This window comes from Tenrec ecaudatus, chromosome 8 (genome assembly GCF_050624435.1).
Source record: "Tenrec ecaudatus isolate mTenEca1 chromosome 8, mTenEca1.hap1, whole genome shotgun sequence".
In the NCBI taxonomy this organism is placed as follows: Eukaryota; Metazoa; Chordata; class Mammalia; order Afrosoricida; family Tenrecidae; genus Tenrec; species Tenrec ecaudatus.
Genome location: NC_134537.1, coordinates 40,859,417 through 40,884,225, shown reverse-complemented (window position 1 = coordinate 40,884,225; position 24,809 = coordinate 40,859,417). Strand labels below are relative to the sequence as shown.

The 24,809-nt window shown below is 50.9% G+C and overlaps 1 protein-coding gene across 5 annotated transcripts in view; it reads left to right on the top strand.

The window, feature by feature from the left end:
* RUBCN (rubicon autophagy regulator) overlaps positions 1-18,604 on the top strand; it is a 66,839-nt gene extending 48,235 nt beyond the window's left edge. For 2 of the 5 annotated variants that reach the window (XM_075556280.1, XM_075556284.1), the window contains 14 exons: positions 391-486; positions 1,169-1,284; positions 1,890-2,097; positions 2,563-2,664; positions 4,207-4,281; positions 11,009-11,069; positions 11,820-11,952; positions 12,738-12,883; positions 13,626-13,690; positions 14,094-14,332; positions 15,069-15,130; positions 15,556-15,709; positions 16,857-16,950; positions 17,079-18,604. In XM_075556280.1, the coding sequence (XP_075412395.1) occupies positions 391-486; positions 1,169-1,284; positions 1,890-2,097; positions 2,563-2,664; positions 4,207-4,281; positions 11,009-11,069; positions 11,820-11,952; positions 12,738-12,883; positions 13,626-13,690; positions 14,094-14,332; positions 15,069-15,130; positions 15,556-15,709; positions 16,857-16,950; positions 17,079-17,257 (1,730 nt within the window). In that variant the 3' untranslated portion in view covers positions 17,258-18,604. The remainder of the gene's footprint in view (positions 1-390; positions 487-1,168; positions 1,285-1,889; positions 2,098-2,562; positions 2,665-4,206; positions 4,282-11,008; positions 11,070-11,819; positions 11,953-12,737; positions 12,884-13,625; positions 13,691-14,093; positions 14,333-15,068; positions 15,131-15,555; positions 15,710-16,856; positions 16,951-17,078) is intronic. The other 3 variants (XM_075556282.1, XM_075556281.1, XM_075556283.1) reach the window with 3 other exon arrangements.
* The last annotated feature ends 6,205 nt before the right edge of the window (positions 18,605-24,809 follow it).

Sequence of the window (24,809 nt, the reverse complement as noted above, 5' to 3'; positions counted from 1 at the left end):
GCATCAAAACCAAACAAGACCTATAAAATCTAGTCTGAAGGTGTTGAGAACATTTTCACCTGTGGACGGTTTTCTAGATTGGATTGTCAGGAGGGTAGAGATTGGGAGAACCTTTGGCAAGAAGAAAGCACAGAGGACTAAATTCATGAACCCATCTCCATTGGATTGTTTTCCACTTTCGAGCTGTCCATTCCACACCTCCTCTCTTCCCTTCCTTTCCCCCCACGTGTCCCCTGCATTGTCGGGCTGCCCCTCTCCTGTTGGCTGCCCCTCTCCTGTTGGTGAGGGCAGTGGCATGGGAACAGTTCAATGTGGAAACTCTAAAGGTGGGACTGGCTCTGTTGCTCACCTGGTCTGTTTGTTTTTACTCCTGACGCTCACTGGTCCTAGAGTCCTGCAATGATAAGTCGAGGTTAAGAGGCTCCGTGCCCTACTCTGGGCAAAGCAGCGAAGTCAGCACACCCAGCTCGCTGTACATGGAGTATGGTAAGTGAGCTTAGGGCCAGGAGGCCGGAGCTGGGAGTCTCCTCTTTGCGTTCCCCTTTGCCTGCTGAGCTCTGAGCTCGGTGGGTCGTCTCAGCTCTGTGGTGGGTGCACACTGTACAATCTCACCCTCCCTCCCTTTCATCATTTCACCCTGTGCTAGAAGCCAAGCTCGTCGGCCGTTTCTATTGCGCTACTCCAACCTAGTGGTCTCACCCTGTCCTATGCTGTTGGTACGTCTGTTGGTCCAGATGGAATGGCCCTGCGTAAGGGATAGAGACCTTGACAAGAGACCTTTGATTGGCTGGGCTTAGTCACCAGAGGACAAACTCCACACTGAAATCGTCCCGGGTAGAGGCTGTTTGTGTTCTCTTCTGACTCTTAAGCAAAAGGTCCCTCCCCTCCCCCTAGAGTAGAAGGGAGAGTGTGTCTTCTTTAAATTTAAGTGGTGAAATGATTCTCTCTTGTCCCCACCATTTTCTAACCCAGGGGTTCAGTGCCCTGGTATTTGAGACTCACACACAGGTCTTTAGGAGACGGCTTTCCAATCTTTATGTCCCTGTTAATCTGGGAAGCCTTGGGTGCATCTGCAGTGGTAAAATCTTCAGACCTCTCGGAGAAGCGTGACGGTTGGAGATCTGCGTTTCAACGCAGAGTTTTTGACACCCACTTCCTTTCCCCACAGAAGGGGGTCAGTCCCTGTGCTCGGGGGAAGGCATGTTCCGGCAACCATCAGAAGGACAGTCCCTCATCAGCTACCTCTCGGAGCAGGACTTTGGCAGCTGTGCAGACCTGGAAAAGGTGAGGGATGGGAGGGACTCATGAGGACACCGAGAGGTGAGAGGTTGAGCCTGAGGGACCGTGGTGTTCAGCCTGATGAGGTTTCGGGGACACACGGTGACCCGGGTCTGGACCCGAGTAACTATATGCTCAACAAGGTGTGTCTCTGAGGGCGTGTGTGATCCTCACTGAATGTTACTGATTTTGTCTCAGAAATCACCGTGGCCAGTGAGGCACTGGATCTTAGCCGTGTGATCATAGTCCCCTAGAATGGGGACACTTGAGTGACTAGTATTCCCGAATCACCTTGTGTATTATGTAATAAATAACACGCACATAGCATTTTAGAGTTTGCAAAGCATTTTATTGTGAGGCACCACATTTAATTAGTACGTGCGTACAGGTGTATAACTTTTAGACAGACTCTGAGGAGAGGAAGGGACTCTTGGACAGACGTCCTGGCCATCAGCTTTCCTTATGACAGAAGTATGCCTTTCACCTGGGGTGTTTGCAATCAAAGCAGAGCAAATCTTAGGGGCTTCACTTCCCAGCATTCTAACCGGTGACACTTTCTTTACTCCCAGACCTTTGCCAAGTGACTTTTTTGGGTGTTCTCCTTCCCTCAGGAGAATGCCCACTTCAGCATCTCAGAGTCCTTGATTGCTGCCATTGAGCTCATGAAGTGCAACATGATGAGCCAGTGCCTGGAGGAGGACGCGGAGGAGGAGGACAGCGACAGAGAGATCCAGGAACTGAAGCAGAAGATTCGCCTTCGTCGCCAGCAGATCCGCACCAAGCACCTGCTCCCTGGGTACCAAGAGACAGAGAGTGGAAGTGAGTGAAGTCCGATGGCACCTGCTGTGTCCACTTGTTCAGGCGTCAAGCTGAGGAGCAGTGCCTTCTGGGCTTTCTTGTCTTGTCTTCTTGTGGGGAATTATTCCTGGGCCAAGGGGCGTCGCTGCGGTCAAGAGGAGATTTCTATGCTGCTCTGATTTCATTTTCCTCGGCAGACTAGGAGTGCTGGTTCTAGAGCGTGTCTATTTCTGATCGCAAAGTGACTTCTTTTCGAATAGAGTTCTGATATGGAACTGGGGCCACTGGCCCTAGGTAGGAATGCCTCCTGTGTACATGAAACTTGCCAGGTTGGGGGGGGGGTACTTCAGTAGGAAGAGCCCCGTTTACACCTCACCAGCCATGGCTCTAGTAGCTTCTCGCTGTGAGGTCATACAGGTTCCTTTTATTGGAGGACTAAGAGACCTCTTTCTCCCCTCTCTTACTTTCCCCCCTTCCACACAACAGGCTTTCGGGTCACTTCCAGCAGTTCCCAGTTCAGTTCACGTGATTCCACACAGTTCTCCGACTCTGGCTCTGCAGATGAGGTTGATGAATTTGAAATCCAAGGTAAGACATGACACTTGGTTACCTGAGAGCTTTCCATTTGGGGATCACAGGCTAAGAAACTTTCCCTAACTAAAGATCTTCATTTTGGTCCATTTTGGAACATTGTTGTCTATTGTGTTGCCAAGACACAACCACAAACCTTTTAATGTGGCTGCAGGAAAGAAAATTGAGAGGAAAGAAAATTGGGGGCAGGTGGAGAGGGCTGGCTGTTGAAGTCACCCTTGTGTTTTTGGTTTCTCTTCCCCCTCAAGCTGTGTCTTTCACCTGGGTTCTCACTCGAAATCCTCCTCTTACAACTAAGGGCTGGCCCAGCCCTACATGAAGTTAGAGTACTCTTTTGTGTTCTGTAAGACAACTGAAATGCTTTTGAGATTCTCCAAGAGGAGCTAGATTGTAATTCTGGGGGAAAAAGGGCAAAAAGAGTCACTGATAGTGGTGGTAAGCAATTAAGTGTACAAAGTAGAGCTTTATTATTTGTCCAGTGGGTGCTAACTTGCTCCCCAGAATCCTGCACTCTTGTTAGAAGCATGTGCAGAGGAAAAGGGAGAAGGTTCTAATCTGGGGAGGTTATTGTATGCCGTCAAGTTAATATGTCATTCCTGTGAATCACTCATCATTGAAAGAGACAAACTCATAAGCACATACCAGCTCAGGGGTATGAGGTCTTGCCTTCTGGGTGAAACCAAGCGTTTTTCCTTCCAGAGATGACGTTCACCTCTAATTCTCCTTGGTAGCAGGATGGTGAATAGATCTTCATTACATGAGGCTTTGGCTTCCTGTCCACGTCGATCTGGAGAACGCCCATGTAAATCTGTAGGCTTAGTGCTGGATCCCTTCTCCATTCAGAGGTTCCATTTTTATACATCTTTTTCCAGGTCCTCAGAAAGCCTCCTTCATGGGTCTGATTTTCATTCACAACAATCAGGCAGTTACTTAAAACTCCAGGTTTTTTTTTTTCCTTTTGTAATTGACTTGATCTTCAAATGAGAAGAAGGAAAGCTAGCAGCCAGAATTTTGAGAGAATAATGCTCATGCAGAACCTGCTGCTTTGCTGGGGTGGAGCAGCCCACCTGCCTTTCTGTGCAGCAGGGTCTATTCATTCTGGAAGGAGCCTTCTCCAGTTGGAAACCATTGCTGCAGTTGGGGGCCTGGAGTACTTATTTAGTCAGCGACTCTTCAGCCAGTGCAGAAATCCTTAAAGGAAGAGACCGGAGGGCAAGGTTTCTCAGCTTCCGGGCTGGATGATTCTTTGTAGCAACCTCCCCAAGAGCGACAGCCAAAAATGTCTGCATGCGTCCTGACAAGTCCCAGGGGGAACAAAATCACCCCTGCTCCAGGATCACGGCTTTAGGAGGTCTTCAAGGGGAGACAGGAAGTAGCAAGCACTCTCTGCCAAGCTATGGTGACCTGTGGATGGGAGTCCCTAACCGGAGCAGAAGTCAGTCTGGGTCCCAGGAGCGTGTGGTGTAGGACTGTCAATCTCTTTGATTTGCTTCCTCACTGAACACTAAAGGGCCTCCTCTTATAATCATTGTCACACAGATGGTAGCGAAGGATCTAACCTGACTCACATGTCCAAGAGCGGACTCTCAGTGTCAATGGCCTCGATGTTTTCAGGTAGCCTGTGCTGGAAGCGTGAGTGTGCGCATATGTGCATGTGTGTGAACGTTTGCCACCAGCTTTCGTACGTATGTGATTACGTTGTGGCATCTGTCACTGGGATGAGGACAAGAGGGTCTGGAGAACTTGTTGGGAAAGCAAGCGGGCTGTAATTGAGACACTCAGCTCCCTTCTCCTCCAGAGACCCACACAGCCCTCCCATGGAGCGTATCCTCATTGCTTACTCTCCTCATTGCTTACTCCCCGCAGTGGTCCTGGTAGAGTAAGCGGTGAATGTGGTGGATGGGAGGTTTAGAAACGGATGGTCTATTGAAGAATTTTAGTTCAAATCTACAGCTAAGCTATGAAAGTCGCTCAGCCAAAAGTAGAATACAGTGATCAGAAGCTCAGAGTCCCTTTAGGGTTCCGAATTTATAGAAGCAACATTCAGAAAGTCATCCCTGCCAGCTATTTAGTGTGCAACTAGGATTTCTGCTGGAAATGCAGACTTCCGTAACGCTTCCTGACCCAAACAACTAGGCTATCTGTGGGTGAGGGTCAGTGAAAGAAAGTAGCAGTTTTCTCTTTAAACTGAAAAAATTTTTATTAAACAGTTATTACTGTTAATATTGTTAGCCACTAGAATTTGAAAAATTATATCAAATTAGAACACGATATAAAGAAATAAAAGTATTTAGGTATCCTGTTCTCTACTCCTGTGTGACTTATCCTAATACTTGAGAAGAAATAATGATCCCATCTTCCTTTATCTGGTTTGGACTGTGTTTTCAGCCACGATACTTTGCTGGTGCACTTCATGGTCATCAAGCCCTTCCTCTGAGAGCACCGGCAATCTGCTGTAGCCAGAAGGCTTACCTTTATTTAGCCTTCCTAGCAGCCTTCTTCTATTTTGGGTGCTTTAAATTTTTTAATACACAGGACAGTTTTTATACCAAGAATTTAAAAGAGGTTTCCAACTGCAAAACTACTTTTTCTGAGACTCAAACCAAACAATGCTCTCTCAAAAGTAAAGACTGAAAATTTTAGTTCTTTGTGCCTACAGTCTCCCAGTTATGAAAGTATACTTTATAATTCTTCTTCCTCTTCTCTGGATTGCTTTGTTGTTTTCTGCTCTTCATCACAGCGAGTTCATTACTATTACTAAATTTAACCTCGAAAGCATAACATACTTCTCATCAACCCACCTTCTTGATTGTATGTGTAATCGTTTTGTGTCCAAGTTTGTGAAACAGGGGAAGGCTTACAGAGCAGGTCATCAGTTTCACATTCTGCAGCTGATAGACATTTTACTTCATCTAATCACTGCAGTCCCCGCTGTATCCTCACTTCTCCCACCTCCTCTGTCTCCTGTTTCCATTCCTCTTTCTTTCCTAACCCTCCTGAACGTTGTCCTTGGGGAAATGCTCTCTTTTTAATCTCAATGGTTGGTTTTTCTAGCACAGGGTGAGTTCAGTTGCAGACCTGAAGGATAACCAAGGGCCACAGTCTTGGGTGTTCTACCAGTTTTTGTCCGACCGGGAAGCCTGGTTTCTTTTATGATTTTAAGTCCTCTCTCCCATTTTCTCCTACTCTAGCCAAGATGTTCTAATGTGGTCCTTTTCAGAGCAGTTGGTATATCCATAGTTTCTTTGTGATCACCTTAAACGATTTATGCGATTCAGGAGTCTCTTGGGATAACGCAAGAGGAAGGCCATTCCCAGGCCCATTGTGGTCAAGTCAGTTCCGACTCCTAGCGACCCTGAAGGACAGAGTAGAAACTGCCCCCTCAGGTTTCCACGGCTGGAATCCTTACAAAGGCAGACTGCCACATCTTCCTCCTGCGGGACGACTGGTGGCCTTGAACCCCCAGCCTTTGGGGAGCAGCCAGCACTGCGCCACCAGGACTAGGACCTTTGAAAAGGTCGAGCATTGAAGCATCATATTAGGGACATAGTCTGTGGCCGGTGTTCTGCATACATTTAGTTTAATATAAGCACTCATATGATAATTTATCCAGATAATTTATAAAGATTCACAGCCTTGGAAACTCAGAGGGGCAGGTCTACTCTGGCCTATACAGGGTGGCTCGGCGCTGGGATTGGCCGATGCCTTGTGTTTGGGGCGTGTAATTCATTAAGGAGACTCTATGGAGCTGAAGTTTTTGTGCAGAAAATAGAATTAAAATGACTTAATTTATAAACCTTGTTGTGATAACTTTCCTTTGAAAATTATTCATAGAAAGCTTTGTATTCATCAATATCTTTCTTAAAATTTTTTTCTAGAGGTACAATTTTTTAAAGTTTTGCTGTTGATGTTTATTTGTTTATCTATTTTTAATCATTTTACAACTCCCTGAGGTACAATTTTACCCAATACAAATTTTACCCATTTCAAGTGCAATGTGATGGTTTTCAGTACATTGACCAAGCTGTACAGGTGTTGCCTTCATCTCGTTTTAGTGAGCATCTCAGCCCATTTATAATTCGCCCCTTCCCATCCCGAGCCCCAGGCCACTGCTGCCTGCACAGGCTTGCCTGTTCTGGACATTTCATGTCACTGGAATTATACAGCCTGTGCTCTTCCGTGTCTTGCTTCTTTCCTTTTTTCCATTTCTTCCGATTGTTCCTACCAAGTCGGTTTACTAGCATTCATAAATTCCCATTCCCAGACAGTCTTCAACTTTTCCAGCCTTTGGGATTTGGTGATAGCTCCCTGTAATGTCTTTCTAGATTCTTCTAGCGTTTTAAGCCTCTGCACTATACAGTTAATTAGTCAAGGTGTAATATAAAGGCAGAAATCACACAGTAATTTGACTTGGTTAACTTTAATATAAAAAAGCATGAACTATAATGGGAGATGGGCTCATAAAGAGGAATATAGAAACAATTGATATGGGGATATGCACGCACGTAAACACACACACACACACACACACACACACACACACACACACACACACACACACACACACACACACACACACACACACACACACACACACACACACACACACACACACACACACACACACACACACACACACACACACACACACACACACACACACACACACACCCCCCCCCCCCCCCCCCCCCGAGACTCCGCTTCCTTGAGTGGTGAGGTTCTCTGAGGCTGCAGAGCTGCCTGAGGGAGTCCTTGACAACAGCCATACCTGGAAAACCCATTCTCTTGGGTGCCGAGGCAAGCTGTCCACGGCAAAGTGCTGTGGTTGAGAGCTCCAGACGGCTAGCAGATGCGCCCATGCGATGCCACGTGGTACTGTTTTCCTGAGGTTCCACTGGTGGTTGCTGTGCTGCAGAGCCCGGGGCACACTGGCAGCTGAAAGCAAAGGGATCTCCGCCTCCTCCATGGTCCCTCCACTGCCCTCTACTGACAATGCTTTCTATAGTGAGTGCCAGCGGCCAGGCAGTCATCCCGATGGACTTGGCACCTCAGACCAGGCAAAGGGCAGGTTCGGAGCAGAAAGACTCCACATTAATAACTGGCCCAATAGAAAGCAGTGGTTCTCAACTTGTGGGTCTGAAGCCCTTTGGGGGTCAAATGACCCTTTCACGGGGGTCGCCTAATTCATAACAGTAGCAAAATGATAGTTATGAAGTAGCAACGAAAGTAATTTTATGGTTGGAGGTCACCACAACATGAGAAACTGTATTAAACGGTCGCCACATGAGGAAGGTTGAGAACCACAGATATAAAGAGTTCGTGACTTATATTTCTGAGAAAATTTTAAAATTGTATCCCCTTTAGGATCATCAGCTGTTTCCCCCCGCCTGCTTCCTGTTTGCAGTTAATCCCGTTCTCCCTTAAGTACAGATTCGTGTGGCTCTCCCTTTTTAAGTGTTTCCTCCTGAGGCAGCACTCACAGAGAACTGAGTTCCCAGGTGTGCTGAGGACCACCTTACCTGCTAGCAGGTAAACAGCACAGAGACCATCTATCAGACTATCCTTAAATACTGGGAGGAAGTTGACTGTCTTCACTGACTTTATTATAAAATGTCCAGGTTTTGCTAGGATAAGAAGAATTTAACTCATTCTTCCTGTCTGGTATACAGCAATGTCTTTTCCTTGTAACAGGTCTTTTTTTTAAAACCTTTCTTTTCCTTCAGTGAATAGTTGTAGCTTTATCCTATCTCACATATCAGAAGCATTTGAAATCAGTTCCCTTAAGGGGAAATGTATTTGTTTTTGCGCACAGTATTGATACAATTTCTTTTTATTATGTTAACTTCTATTCAAAAGTTAAGCACTCACACTTCTCTCTAAAGTCCTCTTATTCGAGCTACACTAATTCATCTAGTTGAATAGCTTTTTCTTTTTCTGCCTCATTCTTTGTCCTTGTATCTACAGTGTCTACACCCTTGACTTGTATTTCAGTCACATCAACTGAATCATCTGCTTGAGCTGACTAGAGAGAGTCCGCAGCTGCCATAGCAAAGGGCCAGTCCCCACTGGTCCTCAGGGCATTTGACTCAAGTGTCAGGGATGCCGTGCCTTTTGGCGTCAGCCTGCTGCCTCTCCCCTCGGAGGGGAGATCCTCACACACCAGGATGTGGTTTTCGTGCTCTGGAGACATTGTGATCCCCTAGCAGAGCTGTGTGTTGTTACCTCAGTCAGATGGGAAGAACTTCCTTCCTTGAGAGTGGAGACCTGCGGCGCATCTTTGGGATGACAGTGGCTCTCACATCAGCCAGCTCTGCAGCATCTCACCTATCAACCTAGCCAGAGTCACCAAGCGAGGTAGCTCGCTATGCTCGCCGAGAGAGGATCACTCTCTCTCTGAGTTTCTCTCATTTCCCCCTCTCTACCACTCGCCAACAAATTTGTTTGCTTTTTGTCTGTAGTCCATGAATCATGGGAAATGTTTTCTAAGAACTTGTTAGCTACATCACTCTGTGGTTACTAGGACAAGACCCATACGTGTTAGAAGAATGTTGTAGAATAAGACAGGCCCCAAAGCGAGTAATGACATCAGGCAGGAAGGACAGACAAATGGAAACAAGAAGTGGGAGAGCTTTGTTGCCGTGAAGGGACTGCAGTCCCTGTCATGAGATAAAACGTGTATGAATTGTTGAAAGGAAAACTAATTTGCTTGGTAACCTTTCACCCAAACTACAAAAAAAAGTTTTGAAAGAGAATGTTTGAGACCAAGCCATCTATGAAGAGCTGCTTTGCTAAAGCCTAGTCATTTTTCATTTCTTCCACTAGCACTAACTGCTACAAGTAGACAACTTGTAGCTTGCTGGTGAGGCCAGCGATTGAAACTACCAGCGCTTTTCTAGAGAAAGATGAGACCTTCTACTTCCCTAAAGAGTTCCCGTCTCCAAGACCCACAGGGGCAGTTCTGCCCTGTCCTGTGACAGGGTCTCTGGGAGATGACATAGACTCATGGTGGCAGTGGGTTTGGTTTGGGTGTGATGCGTCAGACTTGGCTTGATGGCACCCAACTACAACGATAACACATTAATGTTTAGGCACAAAGACGATGTATGGATTTCTCTGTTGTGAAATAAAATAGACCAGCTCATTTTTGTCACTGTCTTTTAAGGTTTTCTGTACTTAGGGAACATATAAAAATGAATCGACAGATTTCAGTAAGGATTTGATAATCTGGCTTTACATATAAGTACATGTATGTGTGTAAATTTACATACACACAGAGGAAATGTGTGGAACAATAGGCTACTCATGGCCAGGTGCAGCGCTCTGCTGCGTGGCCCAAACACATTGGACTGTTTAGCTGTGAGACTTCATTAACAGGGACTGTCTTTTCACTGAGCATGGGAGGGAGCTGGGAGGCAGGCTCATTATAGCAGTCCTGTTTTTATGTGCACTGCTTGCCTCTTTTGCACATGACTGCTCTCTTTCACACACCCCCCTCCATGTAACAAAAGTATTTGCATAGAGAAGGTCTCGGGATGATCAGGAACATCGTTACTGGAAATCTTCAACATCCTTGGTCAGAAATAGGCTTGAGAGAATGCCCCAGTTTCCTGGGACTATTTCTGAGCGGTAGGTAGTTAGGGATCTCGTCAACCAGCTCAGTGTTGTCAACAACAACAAACGTGTTAGTTAACAGGCATCTGCAGGGAGTTGCCAAGCTATGGGAAATTCTTGTCCTTCCTGTGCCACCAGACAGGAAGGACATCTCTCCATGAAGTTCTCATAAGGGTACCGAAGACTTCTACTATTCAGAGATAATGGCCACAGTATTCGATGTTAGAAGCGAAGTTCTAATTCCACATCCTTTTAGCGAGTAACCTTTATGAGCCAGGTTCTGTCTTTCTGACCTCAAAGAATTCTTGCCTCTGTGACCTTGTCATGCAAGAGAGCTGGAGATTTAGAGGATGAGAGAGATTGGAGTCCTTGACAAGTACTCCTGTGTTTCTACTCGGTAGGTAGGGAGTGTGTCCCCTGTATGGTAGGATGCTTCTTTCCTCGTTCACTGTTGTGCACCAAATCTGAGTGTGTGTTTTCACCTGGGTTTGTGACCACGTTGACTCTCACTGCTGTGCATAAGGCCACTAAAGCCTCCTGGGGATGGCTTGGAGAGAGCCACTTTGTAGAGTGGGCCAGAGCCTCACGCAGTGGTCCCCACCTAGGCTCTGCTGCTTGTCCCGCATAGAATGCAGTGCGAGCTGCTCCTAGTGCTTAGCTGGCTATCCCTTGGAATGGTTTCCGTTGGCCCTTTCCACCCCTGCTCCTCTTACCATGGCTTTCTGTTTAGATGCTGACATCAAACGGAGCACACCCTCCAACGGCAGGCCCTTCGTTTCCGCCCAGTCCTTGTAAGTCCTTTTTATACAACCCTGCGGTGTTTGAAGAAAGAGTACTCACTCCGGGTGTCTGGGCGGGAAAGGCCAGGGGTGGAGCGTGCACGTGTATGCGGAGGTCAGGTCAGTCGGACACCAAGAAGGAGGGGAGAGAAGATCTTTGGCACACACCGGGTGGGCTCGCGAGGCAGAGCTTGCAGTGGGTAGTGTTCCTGCGCGGCTGTCCTCTGATCGTACCCGAGCCCCCGAGAGCAGGTCTCCAGAGAAGGGGCCTGATCATGACTAGGATTATGGAATCAGATTGAACCCGGTTAGGGGAACCGAGGGCTCCCTGGAGAGGAAGGAGCACCCTGCAGCTCACGGAACGGTGTCACTCCCGGGGCTTTGTAAAGAAAGGCAGCAACCCAAGACGCCTGAACCAGCAGTGGCCTGACATGGTCATGAAGCCGAGCTCTTAGTGCGGGAAGACCTGTCATTGCTTCACCTTATCACTTGTCTCTGAAGATCATGGGCTCAGACACGATTGTGAGATGGGCGCAGGACCGGGTGGTGTTCCGTCCTGTTGTGCACAGGGTCGCGATGAGTCACAACCTACTCGGCACACCCCACACCAGCGCCTGGAGATGATGCAGGAAAGGGAAGCACCGGGGGTGCGGCGAGGGCTCTGTCAGCCCAGGACAGTCCTGCAGGCGGCAGATCCTGGGCGTGGCTGCCATCTCCCTGTCCTTCCCGGTGCTCAGCCATCCCGGATTCTCTCCTTTCCAGCTCCCACTGCTTCCTGAACTCCACGTCTGCGGAGGCGGTGGCCATGGGGCTCCTGAAGCAGTTCGAGGGGATGCAGCTCCCCGCCGCCTCAGAGCTGGAGTGGCTGGTCCCAGAGCATGATGCGCCTCAAAAGGTACAGGCTCCACAGCCCTGCTCCCCCGCCCACTGCCCAGCACTAGGAGGCCCTGGACTTTTCCAACCTGCTTCGTCTCGGTCCCCCATGTGGCATGAGCCCATGTGTTTCCTCCACCCTCCTAGAAAACGTTCGTTGTCAGTCTGTTCAATGAATGAGAGCTTGCCTGGTGTTCCAGGCAGGTGTCAGAATTGGAGAGAGGGCTCCTTCACTGCCCTTCTCCCACCAGACTTGCTCACTAGACCCAGAGGCATAACTTCTGAGGTGCAAGTACCTTCAAGACACACGCAAGAGAGACAGGAGAGCTGTTCAGCCTCTGCCTTTCTCTGCAGCTGAGTCTTTACAGCGTGAAGATGCCTCCTCACATGCCAGGCGTCCTAGGGGCGGGGCGGGGCCAGGGACAGCCTCAGCAGTGGGTGCCACCACCCTGGAATGGCCCTCGTGTCTACACTTAGACTGCTCTAGAGCCTTCCTAACTTTGGACATGTCATTAGGAGAGACCAGTCGCTAGGGAAGGACATCGTCCGTGGTAACGAGGAGGGGCAGTGCAAAAGGGAAGCGCCCCGAGGAGCTGCCTGTCGCCGTGGCTGCCACAGTGGGCTCACAGGGGGACAGTTGTACATGGGTGCTGTGCGTCGACAGCAGCAAGAGTATCTTGTAGTGTGTTTGAAAGGCGGAGGTTCCCGAGGCCCTAACCTATGGTCTTTCTGAGATGTTGACTGTTCTTCAAGTGTGAGTTGTTCTCAGGTGGCCCACAGTAGGTCAGCCCATGCTTTCTCTTGCAGCTCCTGCCCTTCCCCGACTCGCTGCCCATCTCACCAGATGACGGGCAGCACGCCGACATCTACAAGCTGCGGATCCGTGTGCGTGGGAACCTGGAGTGGGCCCCACCCCGGCCTCAGATCATTTTTAACGTTCATCCTGCCCCAACGTGAGTCCAGCGACCGCCCTTTGGAAAGTGGATCTACCCACTTTCGAGCGCCAAGGCTGTCTCCTCCTCCGCCTGGACCCCGTTTCTCTTGAACGGCAGAGGGGAGGATGATGTATCCTGCCCTCGCGGCTTACTTACTCTCGCTTCTCCCGTCCTTCCTGGAGCTGCCCAGAACGAGCTCCATGCAAACTGGCCTTCCCAACTGATGCCTGCCTCCCAGTAGTTCTCTAGCTACTGTTCTGTTTTCTTCTCTGCTGATGCTGAATGCTCCTGTCTCCATTGTGCTCACTTTCCCTCCCTTCACTAAGCAACAGCACATAACTGTAACGATACAAAGAACACCTTGGCCAATTCAGCCTTTTCCATGTTCAGTAAAGCCAATGACACCCATCATGTATCGCTACTAACCGATATAGACAACGATGCTGCCCTGGCCCACCCCTCCCATCCCTGGCAGCTACCACTAAACTGTCCTGCCTCTCTGCCCAGTCCACCTAGCCTCATCCCTCCCGGTGAGACGTGTGCAGCAAGAATGCTTTACACTGGGGAGAGCCCCAGTCCAGACCTAGTACCAACTGTATGTCCCCTGTTTAGATTGGTTCCCTAGGGGATTCAGATGATTGAACCCTAAACAAATTCAATGACCTCCCCGCCTTTTCATTTTTAACAAGAGCCATGTGTTTGCGTTCCCACCTCCTGCCTCTGGGATCTGCCAACCCCTCTCCTTCCTCTCTCTCCTCAGGAGGAAAGTTGCCGTCGCCAAACAGAATTACCGTTGTGCAGGGTGTGGCATCCGGACGGAGCCCGGTGGGTATCTGCCCAGGGAGTTGCCCTGGCCCACACTTGTGCAAGCGGGGGGGGGGGGGGGCCTATTCAGAGTTGTGGTAAGGTGGGTGATAGGGCAGAACTGGGGGAAGGAAATGGGTGAGGACAGTGGTACCAGAGGGACTTCTGGGAGCAGGTCACTGGGATTGGCTTCTGGAGACTGTTGGGTAGTTGTGGCCAGCTTCTTAGAGACTGGGTTTTGCCAACTCTGGCAGACGCAGGACCCACCGGCCCTACTGTGGGTTTCTGTCTACTTCGGTGAGCGCAGAGGTGGGTAGAACGCACTGGCCATCACTTCTTGTACTGTCCAGGGCAACGGCAGAGCTTCCTCACTAGCGTGTAGCTGCTGAGGTGGCTTCTGGCCTTGGCCCTCCTGTTTTTGCAGATTATATCAAGCGGCTGCGGTACTGTGAGTACCTGGGCAAGTACTTCTGCCAGTGCTGCCACGAGAATGCCCAGATGGTCATCCCCAGTCGAGTGCTGCGGAAGTGGGACTTCAGCAAGTACTATGTCAGCAATTTCTCCAAGGACCTGCTCATCAAGATCTGGAATGATCCCCTGTTCAATGTGCAGGACATCAACAGTGCCCTCTATAGGAAGGTGAAGCTGCTCAACCACGTCCGGGTAAGACCCGTGCATGACAAGCCAGCATCAGGGATTTTTCCCCTTCCCGCCCCTCCCTCTCTTCATTCCAGCATTCCCAAGCACGTGACACCACTCTCCATCCTGGGGTCAGCGCTGGCACTGTCCGTCTGTCCGTCACATCCTCTCTAAATCTCGTCCGTTTCCCAGAGGTCTAGCTAGTGAGTCTCAACTCTGGCTAAGGCACCTCTGAAGCTGTAGGCAGTGAGTGCCTATGGCACACACAGGGGTGCACCCTTCCCTTCGCGGAGGACACTTGATTGGGAACAAGGTAGGGAGTTAGGGTCCTGGAGTTCTAGGCTGCTCCCAGCTGTGGGTGTGATCTGGGCAGGCTGGTGAGCCCACCAGTCTGAGTGGCCTAACCAGAGGGGCCTTCCGAGACTGGGGATCTCCTGGAGCAAGTTGTTGACTCAGGCGTCGAGGACAGGGCAGTTCTGGCTGCTGTGTCCAGAGCTTCTAGACCCCTGAGGTCTGTTGAGTCGATTCCCACTGAATGTGGTGTGGAGCTGCCCCATCGGGCTGTCGAGGCTGTGACTGTTCAGAAACAGCCAGCTGTACTGCCAAGGCACCTTTGGGTTGGCTTGAACTACAAACCTTGAGGTTAGCAGTCTAGCACTTAACCATTTTTGCCACCCAGAGGGACTCGTCCCAACATATTTTCCCCCTCTTCTCTTCTCTCATACCCTCCCCCCTCACTTTGCAATGTCTTCCTCTTTAGCTGCTGCGTGTCCAGCTGTATCACATGAAGAACATGTTCAAGACATGTCGTCTGGCCGAAGAGTGAGTCCTTAGTGGAGGCTAGAGACTTCTGGCAGAGTGGCTTTCTCTAAAGGGGACATGTCCTGTCGTTGTAGTTGGCCTTTGGGATATGAAAAGGGGGTGGGGGTGTGGGGGTGAATCTTGAAGACAACGGAAACACAGTAAATGAGAAGACGCAGCAGTGGCTGGACTGGTTATTCTATCCCAGGCAGGCCTGCCGCTCTTCCTAAGTTGGCCTGGGTCATGCTGCAGGAGGGCGTAAAAGTCACTTCTGCCATGCAGTCACCCAGCGGGGAGAGGACTGTTACGGCCATCAATGCCCAGGCTACCCTAAGACTCCCCGACCGCCCCCTAATGTTGCCCCCATCACTGCGGCGTCTGTCTCGCTCCTGCTTGATGGGCACCTTCCACACTGCTGGGCCTCACATACTGCCCATTCTTTGCAGGCTGCTGGATTCCTTTGACACGGTTCCAGGCCACCTGACGGAGGACCTGCACCTGTACTCCTTGAATGACCTGACCGCGACCAGGAAGGGGGAGCTGGGGCCCCGGCTCACTGAGCTCCTCAGGGCAGGGGCTGCCCATGTGGAGCGGTGCATGGTGAGAAATGTTGCTTAGGGATGGGGAGCGATGGGGTGGACCAGGGTTCTTGCCACCATCTGGTTTCAGGAAGTTGGCATGGCCTGTCAGCAGCTGTGTGAGAAACGGAACAGGATCGCGGCATCCCGGGCGGCCTACCTGTGGCATCACCCAGCGCTAGAGCAGGGCTGCTCACGCTTCTTTAGCCCACCGCCCCTTTCCAGAACAATTCGCTGGCAATTAAACACGTTTGCCTGCAGCCTACAGTCCAGGGTCAGGTGCAGGTGCCTGGTTGGGCAGCCGCTCTGGGGAGCTCTGATCTAGAGTCTGGCAGTATAGGAGGTGTGGCCCTGGCCTTGCCCCTGGGTTGCTCAGGGCCCAACTGACAGATCCTTCTCGAAGGTGTTGTCACGTTGTGGCAGGAGAATCCCTGGACCAGCATTAGGAGAGGAACTGGGTCTTGGCTTTTTGTCATTTTCAGTCATTGATGAAAGGAAGTATTTTGGCTTCTCTGAGGTAAACCTCATTTTCCCCCTCTGAAGTAAAGATCATAGCTACTGTTCTTTCCACTCAGTGTTTCTGAGGATGAAGTAATTTATAGGAAAGCATTGTATTGTTTTAGGAAAGCATTTTAAAGCTTTAATATGAGTTAATATGGTTCTTCATGTACTCCACCTGTCAGAAATCCTTCCTTCAGGCCTTGTTCGCTTGGCAGGGGCTCCTGTGGCAGTCCCAGAGCCAGGGCTCGCCAGGGGATATAGGTAGACGGCCCTGCTTGGCCTGGGGATCTAAACGATCGCCCTGTCGCCTGACCCAAGGCAGGGGAGCATGCTCCCCTTCACATTCCGTCATCACTTCCTCTTCATGTGGTTGCGTGTTCAAAGCACAGTCATGCCCCACACTGGATGCTGCCTCCAGGACCCCTCCTGACACCCTCCTGGCCCCCTGGGTCCTCTCGCCACTCAGGTGGTACTGGTGGGTTTCTTGAGCCTTGAAAAGGTCCAGGCCACGCTGCCCGGTCCAGGCCTCGTCCCTTCCCTTCCCTTCCCTTTTCTCAGTGGAACCCGAGAGCCCACTCGTTCTGTCTTTATGCTCTTCGCCGCCCCTGCCCTGGGCCGGCCCTCTTGTGCCAGGTCCAGCTCCTCATTGGCTGCCTCTTTCCTCCCAGCTCTGCCAGGCCAAGGGCTTCATCTGTGAGTTCTGCCAGAATGCGGCCGATGTGATCTTTCCTTTCGAGCTCCAGAAGTGTCGGATGTGTGAAGGTGAGGGAGCGAGCCGAGCCACCCAGAGTGGACGCGTTTCCGCTCAGCCCCTTCTCCCCGTGCTGGGGTGTGAATGACTGTGGATAACACAGACGGGTTTCTTTCCCCTTCCTTCCTAACCCGACCAGAGTGTAAAGCATGCTACCATAAAGCTTGCTTCAAGTCTGGAAGCTGCCCCCGGTGCGAGCGCCTTCAAGCCCGGCGGGAGTTGTTGGCCAAGCAGAGCCTGGAGTCCTACCTGTCAGACTACGAGGAGGAGCCCACCGAAGCCCTAGCCCTTGAAGCCACCGTCCTGGAGACCACCTGAAGAAAGAGCTGGGCCTCCATCAGGACTAGCGGCCACACAATGCGGAACTGAGCCACCCCTTTAAGGACTTTGCCCACACGGGGATTTTTTTTTTATATATTATTTTTTTAAATAACTTGTCTGACATCCTTGTGGCGACCTCCCGTCTGACCTTGTTTTGGATGACGGGGGCCAGTCTGTTAGTGACAGATACTTGCTCAGCACCAGGTTTTCCCATCAGCGCTGCTAGGTCCCTACATGAAGCGCCTAGTGCCGCTTTCAGGAAAGGCCAACCAGGCCCGAATCTCCAGACCTTCCCGACCTCCTCCACCTGGACCTGACCTAGGCCCTGCCGATCGCCAGGGTCATTTCCAGTTTGACTTCCTCTTCCTGTGGGAATTTCTGAGCCTGTCTCTCCAATAACTCACAACTTCGCTGCTGAAATGGGGGATGGAACGTTTCTCTTCCGAATATTGGCCTGCGGTCAGACTGGGCCCTGAGGAGAAACGAGGGAGGACAGGATTACCGGGCAGGTGGTCTGCCCGCCCCCCTCCTGTCTTTGGGGGGCCACAATGACAGCATTAACTGGGCCTCACAGAGACCGTCAGTACTGAGGTGCCGTGGTGCCAAGAGCAGATCTGATGCTGAGGTCAGGGCCCTCTGTCGCCTTAACTGGGCACAGGCGAGGCGCCTGCTCTGTTGCCTAAAGAGCATCCCTCAGCAGAGCTGTTGGTGGAAGGCCTCGCTTCATCAACTAGCTCTTTGCAGTTTGAGCTCTTCTGCTCAGGCAGGCCTCCAATGGCGTGCTCAGGTGAGGACAGAAACCCCATGCCTTGCCTAGTGTCAGTGAGCCCCTTACTCCCGTGTCCTCCGCTAGATGATGGGCGTGGTGGCTCCTAGTCAAAAGAACCTTCAGACCCCATTCTCTCTCCGCTTCCTGCAGCAGAGCCAGAGCCGCCCTGGTGGTTGGTCTTTTGCCTTAGTTTCTTTTGTCACAGTTGGGGGAAAGCTTCCTGCTTAGTGTTGGGAGAGGACTTTGGACAATTTGCGGATGTGAGTTCCAACGTCCCTGTGCTCTCGTGGGAACAAGAGCCTCTAGGCCGATTTGCACTTAACTCTTCCTCTAGCCTTGGTACTCACAGCCATTCAGTCATCCTTCCAGATCACTGATTTTAACCCCCCCTCTCATGTTAAATGTCTTTTGATGGGGACAGTCTGTGGCTGGGACCTCGTCGATGTCTGTGGCGGTCTTTGGTGGCTTCCGTGTTGCGCCCTGGTCCGGGCTGCTACTCTGAGGGCTGGCAGCTCTGTGAACTATGGTATTTTTGTTGTGGGACTGGATTCTGCCTGTGGACTTGTCTTCCCCAGTTCCTTGCTAGTAAAACCCCGGTGTGTGCACTTCCCCATGAGGCTGAAAGAAGCTGCACGTGGCTGGTGGAAGCTGAGGAGCGACCGAGCTAGAGAGCCAGGGCATGCCACAAGTTAGGAGAAGGGCACCGAGCTGTGAGCCGGAGCGGAGAAGCCGCAGGGAGCAGCAGCATATCAGGCCCTGTTCCTCTGCCTCCAGCTGGGAGCCTGAAGGCCACGTTAGGCCGGGAGGCCCCAAGTCTTCTCTCCCTTCGCCCGTGTGGGGGCTGTAAAAGCAAAGCTCCTTACAGGGCAAGGGGGCTTCCAGTCAGCCTTCGCAAGGAGCTTTGGTTTGGGCATGGCCCCGCAGCACCCCAGTTTCACCGGAGGGGTCAGGCTTGTACAAGACAGTGAGTGCTTCCTCCAGTTGGGCTTGAAAGGCCAACGCCGGCTCCTTGCGCCAAGTCACTACACTGGAGGGGCGCTGGCCGCCTTGCCTTTTCCCTGTCAGCCTGAGCTCCATAGATGGAAAGTGCTGCCCAGCGCCCGCAGCAGACAGGGCCCAGCAGTCGTACAAGTTCCTGGTTCTCCCCTGCTTTTCACTACTTCCCCAGCCCTGGCCCCTCCGACCAGATGGCCTGTTTTTAGTGACCCTGGCACCATGCCGTCATCACGGTCCAAACACCCGTTTATTTATTTACTTGAGGCTTGGGGGTGGGTGGGGGGAGGGCAAACGGACTGTCTTGAAAGCACTTTGCGATTTCCCCGTATCTGAACGTGCCCGGCTTTGTGGGGAGAAACTTCTGAATGCACTGAAGAGAGTTCCTTCTGAGTGGAGTAGGAGGGAGGACGTGTTCTCTGGAGATAAAGGGCAAGAACCATCTGCTTACATGGTGGACACACGACTCAAGACAGCAGAAGAGTGGGAGGCCAGTCTTTCCCACTTACATGAGGCTGTCACTGTCTTTCTCTGCCAAGACGTGAGAGCTTTTGTTGAGTTAACATCAAAGGAGCAAGCACCTCAAGAGAGATGCCCTATGTGCGTGTACCTCGTCTTCTGAACCGTTTCTGTTCGCTGTTCTTACACAGCCCAACAGTAGTTCATTGCCACCTTTAATAAACGAAGGAAATGAAATCCTGCCTGGTGTGTGCCCTCCTTGTCGATCAGGAAGCGCTGGAGCCTCTGCCATAAAGCAGGCGAGTCTGTGGGAATGCAGAGGGGCTCTGCGTTGGGATGTCAAGGGAACTGGGTTTTAAAGAGTCTGCACAAAGGGGTTGGAGTGCTTTGTCCCTGACTTAATACACGACCTTGAGTGAATCACTTCATCTCTCTGGGCGTCTGTGTCTTCATGGGTGAAGTGACAAAATTAGACTACGAGACACCTAGTCTTGCCCAAAGTATGTTCTTTGGGACACGTCAGGAGCCACCAGTCCCAGGAGAAGGACATGGTGCTTGGTCACGCGCAGGGGCAGCGACAGAGGGAGGAAGGCCCTCCAGAGAGCCTCAAGGTTGTCACGGTGGCTGTCACACTGGGCTCGGGCACAGGGACAGTTGATAGTGCAGCACCAGGCAGTTTCCCTCTGTTGTACACAGGGTTGCTATGGGCCGGAGTTAACTCATCTCCTCACAACAGTTTTCCCCCAAACACTGAAGGTGCCCCTTACGTGGCCTCTTGGGGCAGACCGTTGCTTAAAGAGAGGTCAACCCGCCTCCACCACGTTGGATTGGTCTCAGATGTCTCACTTGTACTCAGCTGTCCGGCTGGTCTCTCTGACACTCCTTCCTGCAATTTACTGAACATTCCCTCCTGGAATATCTGCTGTCATCTCCCACCAATGTTAAATATGTTATCAACATTAATATATCCCCGCCCCCACAGCAATAACTAAAAAAATGACTCAGAGATGTTTCAGAACATGGATGCGCCTGGAGGACATTTTATGCCGAGTGAAAGAAGGCAATCATTTAGGATGGAGATTGTTTGAGGCCACTAGTAGAAAAAGTCAAGAAAACATGGATGCACAGAAAGAAACGTTCTTAGGAGGTTACCAGAGATGGGAGGAAGGGAAAATCACCAACTAGGGAGGAAACAGGTATTCACTTGGGTGAAGGGAAAGGCACAATGTATGATAATAATTATATGACCAAGACAAAGGCCTATGCTGGGAGGCACACAGAGTAAAGGGAGTGTAACAGATAAGTACTCTTGCTTACTCCACCCTGCAATAACACGATCCTAATTGTTTACAAGTGGATGGCACACAGAGTACAGCCCCTGGTACGTTCAGAGATAGATATGTTTGGCAGAGCAAATTATTTGTGCTGCAGAGAGACCCATGTAGACAGTAAAGCATACCGGGGGCAAAGGTGAGTGAATCACTGGGCTTGGGACTTAGAGCCCTCGTTTCAGGGGACCTCTAGGCCAATTGACAGCATGGTCTGGCTGGAAAATGTTCTACCTACATCCTACTTTGGTGAGTAGCAAGTGGGAGCTTAAGAGCTTGCAAGCAGCATTCTAAGATGCCACTAGTTATTGGTTTCTCCCCCTCCTGAGCAAAAGAGAGTGAAGAAGGCACAAGGAAACAGTGAAAGAACAGCTTTCACTAGCCTGAGACCAGAAGAGCCAGGTGCTGCCTGCCTGCCTGCCACTATTGGCCCATATGATCGGAATCATAATAGGAAAGAATTAGGGGTAAAATGTAGAACAACATTCACAATCAAAAAAACAATTAGACTGATATTCTGACAGACATGGCCATAGACACCCTTCAACCCTGGACTGCCCCCACCCCACCCCCAGGGATCATCTTTCCACCAAACAACAAGTGAATGCATGATACTGGGCTTTTCAAAACAATCAGTCCTTCAAGACCCAAGGACAGCTTCTGCCCCAAATCTTAGATGGCATGGAGCAGAACAGGAACCGGAACCCTGGAGGAAGTGGGAAGAGTGCTGTGACAGCTGACACGGGGCCGGGGGTGGGGGTGGGGGGGGGTGGGGACTTGCAACCCATGACACAAAATTGAAGAGATTATTGATTGGGAAATGCACTGTACATACCCAACCCACAGTGAAATGTTTTTGTTTTTTAATGTAACACCCCCCCACCCCCCATCCTAACCACCAGTTTGAAGATGCAGCCCTTTTCCGCTCTGCACTCAGCCCAGGGGACTGCTCTTGAAGCCGCATTTCCCTATCGCCTGCACAGCCATCTGTTGAGCTTTTTCTTTACCCCCGGTTGTGTTCCTTTCCCACTGCTGGCACCAGATTCGTCTTCCTATCTCACATCCCAGCAATCTCTAGTCAGTCATGCCAATCTCTTCCCAGCCCCTCCCTCTTCCATCAGCTGTCTGAGTGGCTCTGTCGAAGGTCTATTGGTGGCACAGCGAGTTAGGCATGGGGCTGCTAACTGCCAGCTGTTCTGTGGGAGAAAGATGAGGCAGTTTGCTTCTGTAAAAGAGGGGGTCTTGGAAACCCCCTGGGGCAGTGCTACTCTGACCTAGAGGGTCACGTGGAATTGGAATCAACTGGAAGGCAGAGGGTGGGGAACCCGTGCCAGTCTTAGTCTTGTGTGGGAAACAGATGACAACGTCACTAAGCTTTAGTAAGACCCATCGGGACAAAGAGCAGATAACTACAAAAAAAAGAGTCACAATTAAGACCAGAGAGAGAGAGCAACTAAGGCTTCTGGGAACACGCACTTCAACCAAGACCTGTTAGGTAGGATAGAGGGTTGCTCCTCTATGCCTAGGCCCCCGACAGGGGGTTGGAAGCCAATGCAGGCTAAGGGACATGTGCCAATTCAGGCCCGTGAGCCAGGTGGGTTTAATTCAGTCAATGGGGTCAACCAGTACCGTTGACCACAATGCCCAGCAGAAAGTCCAAAAGGCCAGAACCTGGAGACCAGGGGCCTCTTTTCCAGCTGCTCCTCCGCCTTCCGCCCGGCTGTGCCACGATTTGGCCAGGCTGCAGTCTCTCTCTGGCCTCCGGCCACCAAGTGTGGGTGTGCAGTGCCTTGAGGATGCCTGTGTTCAGTTTACTGTAAGGCCTGCAACTTCTTTATAAAAACCCACTTGGATCGTCAACAAGGCTTCGGTGTGAATTTCTTTCTCGTACAAAGCCAAGGATGGAGGTATTTTCTACCTGAGAAACCTCACAGCCTCACAATGTGAGCAGGAATGTGCTGAGCTCCGAGTCAGGAGGGAAGGGAAAAGCACTTGGGAAGGTCATGACCAGGAGGATGTTGGACGGAAGGATTTGGGGTTTTATTCTATTCAATGGAAAGCCATTGAGGAGTGTGACTGGAGGAATGACTGATGTGGTTAAAATTTCAGTCGTGTCCACTTCTCTGTGAGACGGAATCCAGTGAAGCAAGAACAGAAGCTCTGGAGGTTGCCACGGTCGTTCTGGTGAGAAGTCATGCTGGTGTAGACGAGGGTATGGGCATGCGTCCCCCCATCCTTACCGCCACCTCATTGACCCAAACGTGCCAGGGAAGAGACACTCCAGATGCTCTAAGTCTGAGATGCTTAAGCAGGGGTGCTGGGCGTTTGAAAGCCACCAAATACAGGATATAATGCAAGGAGAATCACGTCCCAGCAAGGGCAATAACAAGATAGCCCTCCTTCACAGGTTTTGCAAGTCTCCTGAGTGTGCTGCCAGCAAAGTTGACCACAGTTAGGACCATGCTGGGGACCCTGCCTTGATCATGGGCTCACCCCGAAGAAAGGAACTGGGTGGCCAGCCATGCTACTCAGCATTTCCTCAGGCACCAAGTGTGTGATTTATGTGCCCTGCAATGACAGAACGTGGCGATCTTCATAGCATCATGTTAAGGTAAGGCCCAGCCCTGCTTCCTTTTGTCCTGTCAGCTCTTGGGTTAGAAACAGGGACCACTGTGCCCAGCACACCCCACTGGCTCTTCTGCTATGATCAATTCAAGTCCTCCCTTAGACCCAGTCTTCAGCCATCCAACTGCTTGCATTGAAAGTGCTGGTGGTGGCAGCTGCCAGGAGACCCACACTTTCCCATTGTGAACCTGATGGTCCTTGGGGTCAGATATACTGCCATTGAGTCACTGCTGACTTACAGCGACCCCTAGAGCAGGGTAGAACTGCCCCCTACCCCCAGCCCCTGTGAGTTTCTGAGACTTTAACTCTTGACGGGAGTAGAAACCCCTCTTTCTCCCACCGAGCGCTGGTGGTTTCGAACTGCTGACCTTGCAGGTTGCAGCCCAATGGGTAACCACTAGGATGGATGGGATTGAGAAAGGAAGAAGGGCAGCCTGGCCCTACTCTTCTAGGTGCTTGGAGAACCAAGGGTGTGCTTTGGACCCTCCTTGTCCCCAAGGAGAAACAGAAAGCAGAGAGCTGGACTTCTGGCCTTGGAGATGCCCCCAATCCCAGAACAGCCGTGTGAGAGTTGTGGGGCCCATAACCCCCAGGTAGAAGGTGCTGAGGGTCTGGTGGGAATCTGAGCGGTTACGGCCAGACCAAAGCACCGCTCAGAGACTTTAGGCCCCACACTTTAGGTAAATGCATTCCAGTTAAGCTCCAAGAATTTCTCGCCAGTTTTCCTTTCCAACAGTGACACCTGGAGTCCACACTGGCACCTCTGCACCACCCCACTGCAGGCGCCGAAGCAGGCTCCCAGCTCAGCCCCAGCCTCTGCAGTCAGAGCTGCCTTAGCACCCGCCAACACTAGGGGGAGCCAGGAGGCAAAGGTACCTTGACTCTCGCTCTTCTTTTTTTTTTTGCTGCCCTTCTGCTTTACAGAGCATAGCGTCCTTCTCCTGGGCTAGTCTCTCCTGACTACGTGAGACAAAGTCTCGCCATCCTTGCCGTTAAGGAGCATTCTGGCCATACTTCTTCCATGACAGATTTGCTTGTTCTTTTGGCAGTCCATGGCACTTTTCAATATTCTTTGCTATATCGTTATTCAAATGCCTCAATGCTTCTGGGTTCGTCCCTAATCATTGTTCACCTACGTGCATTTGTGTGTGCATTTGTATCTGCCAAACTGCTCTCCATGGTGGAGAAAAGGAGGCTGGAGCTGTGGTGAGGAGAGATTTGGGGAGTTCATTCACCTGCCTAAAATCCCCTCTGAGTTCTTTCCCCTCTGAGCTAACATATATGAGAAAACTCAAGATCTCACTGCCATCACGTTGACGCCAACTCATAGTGACCCTGTAGGACAGGGTAGAACTGCCTCTGTGGGTTGCTGAGA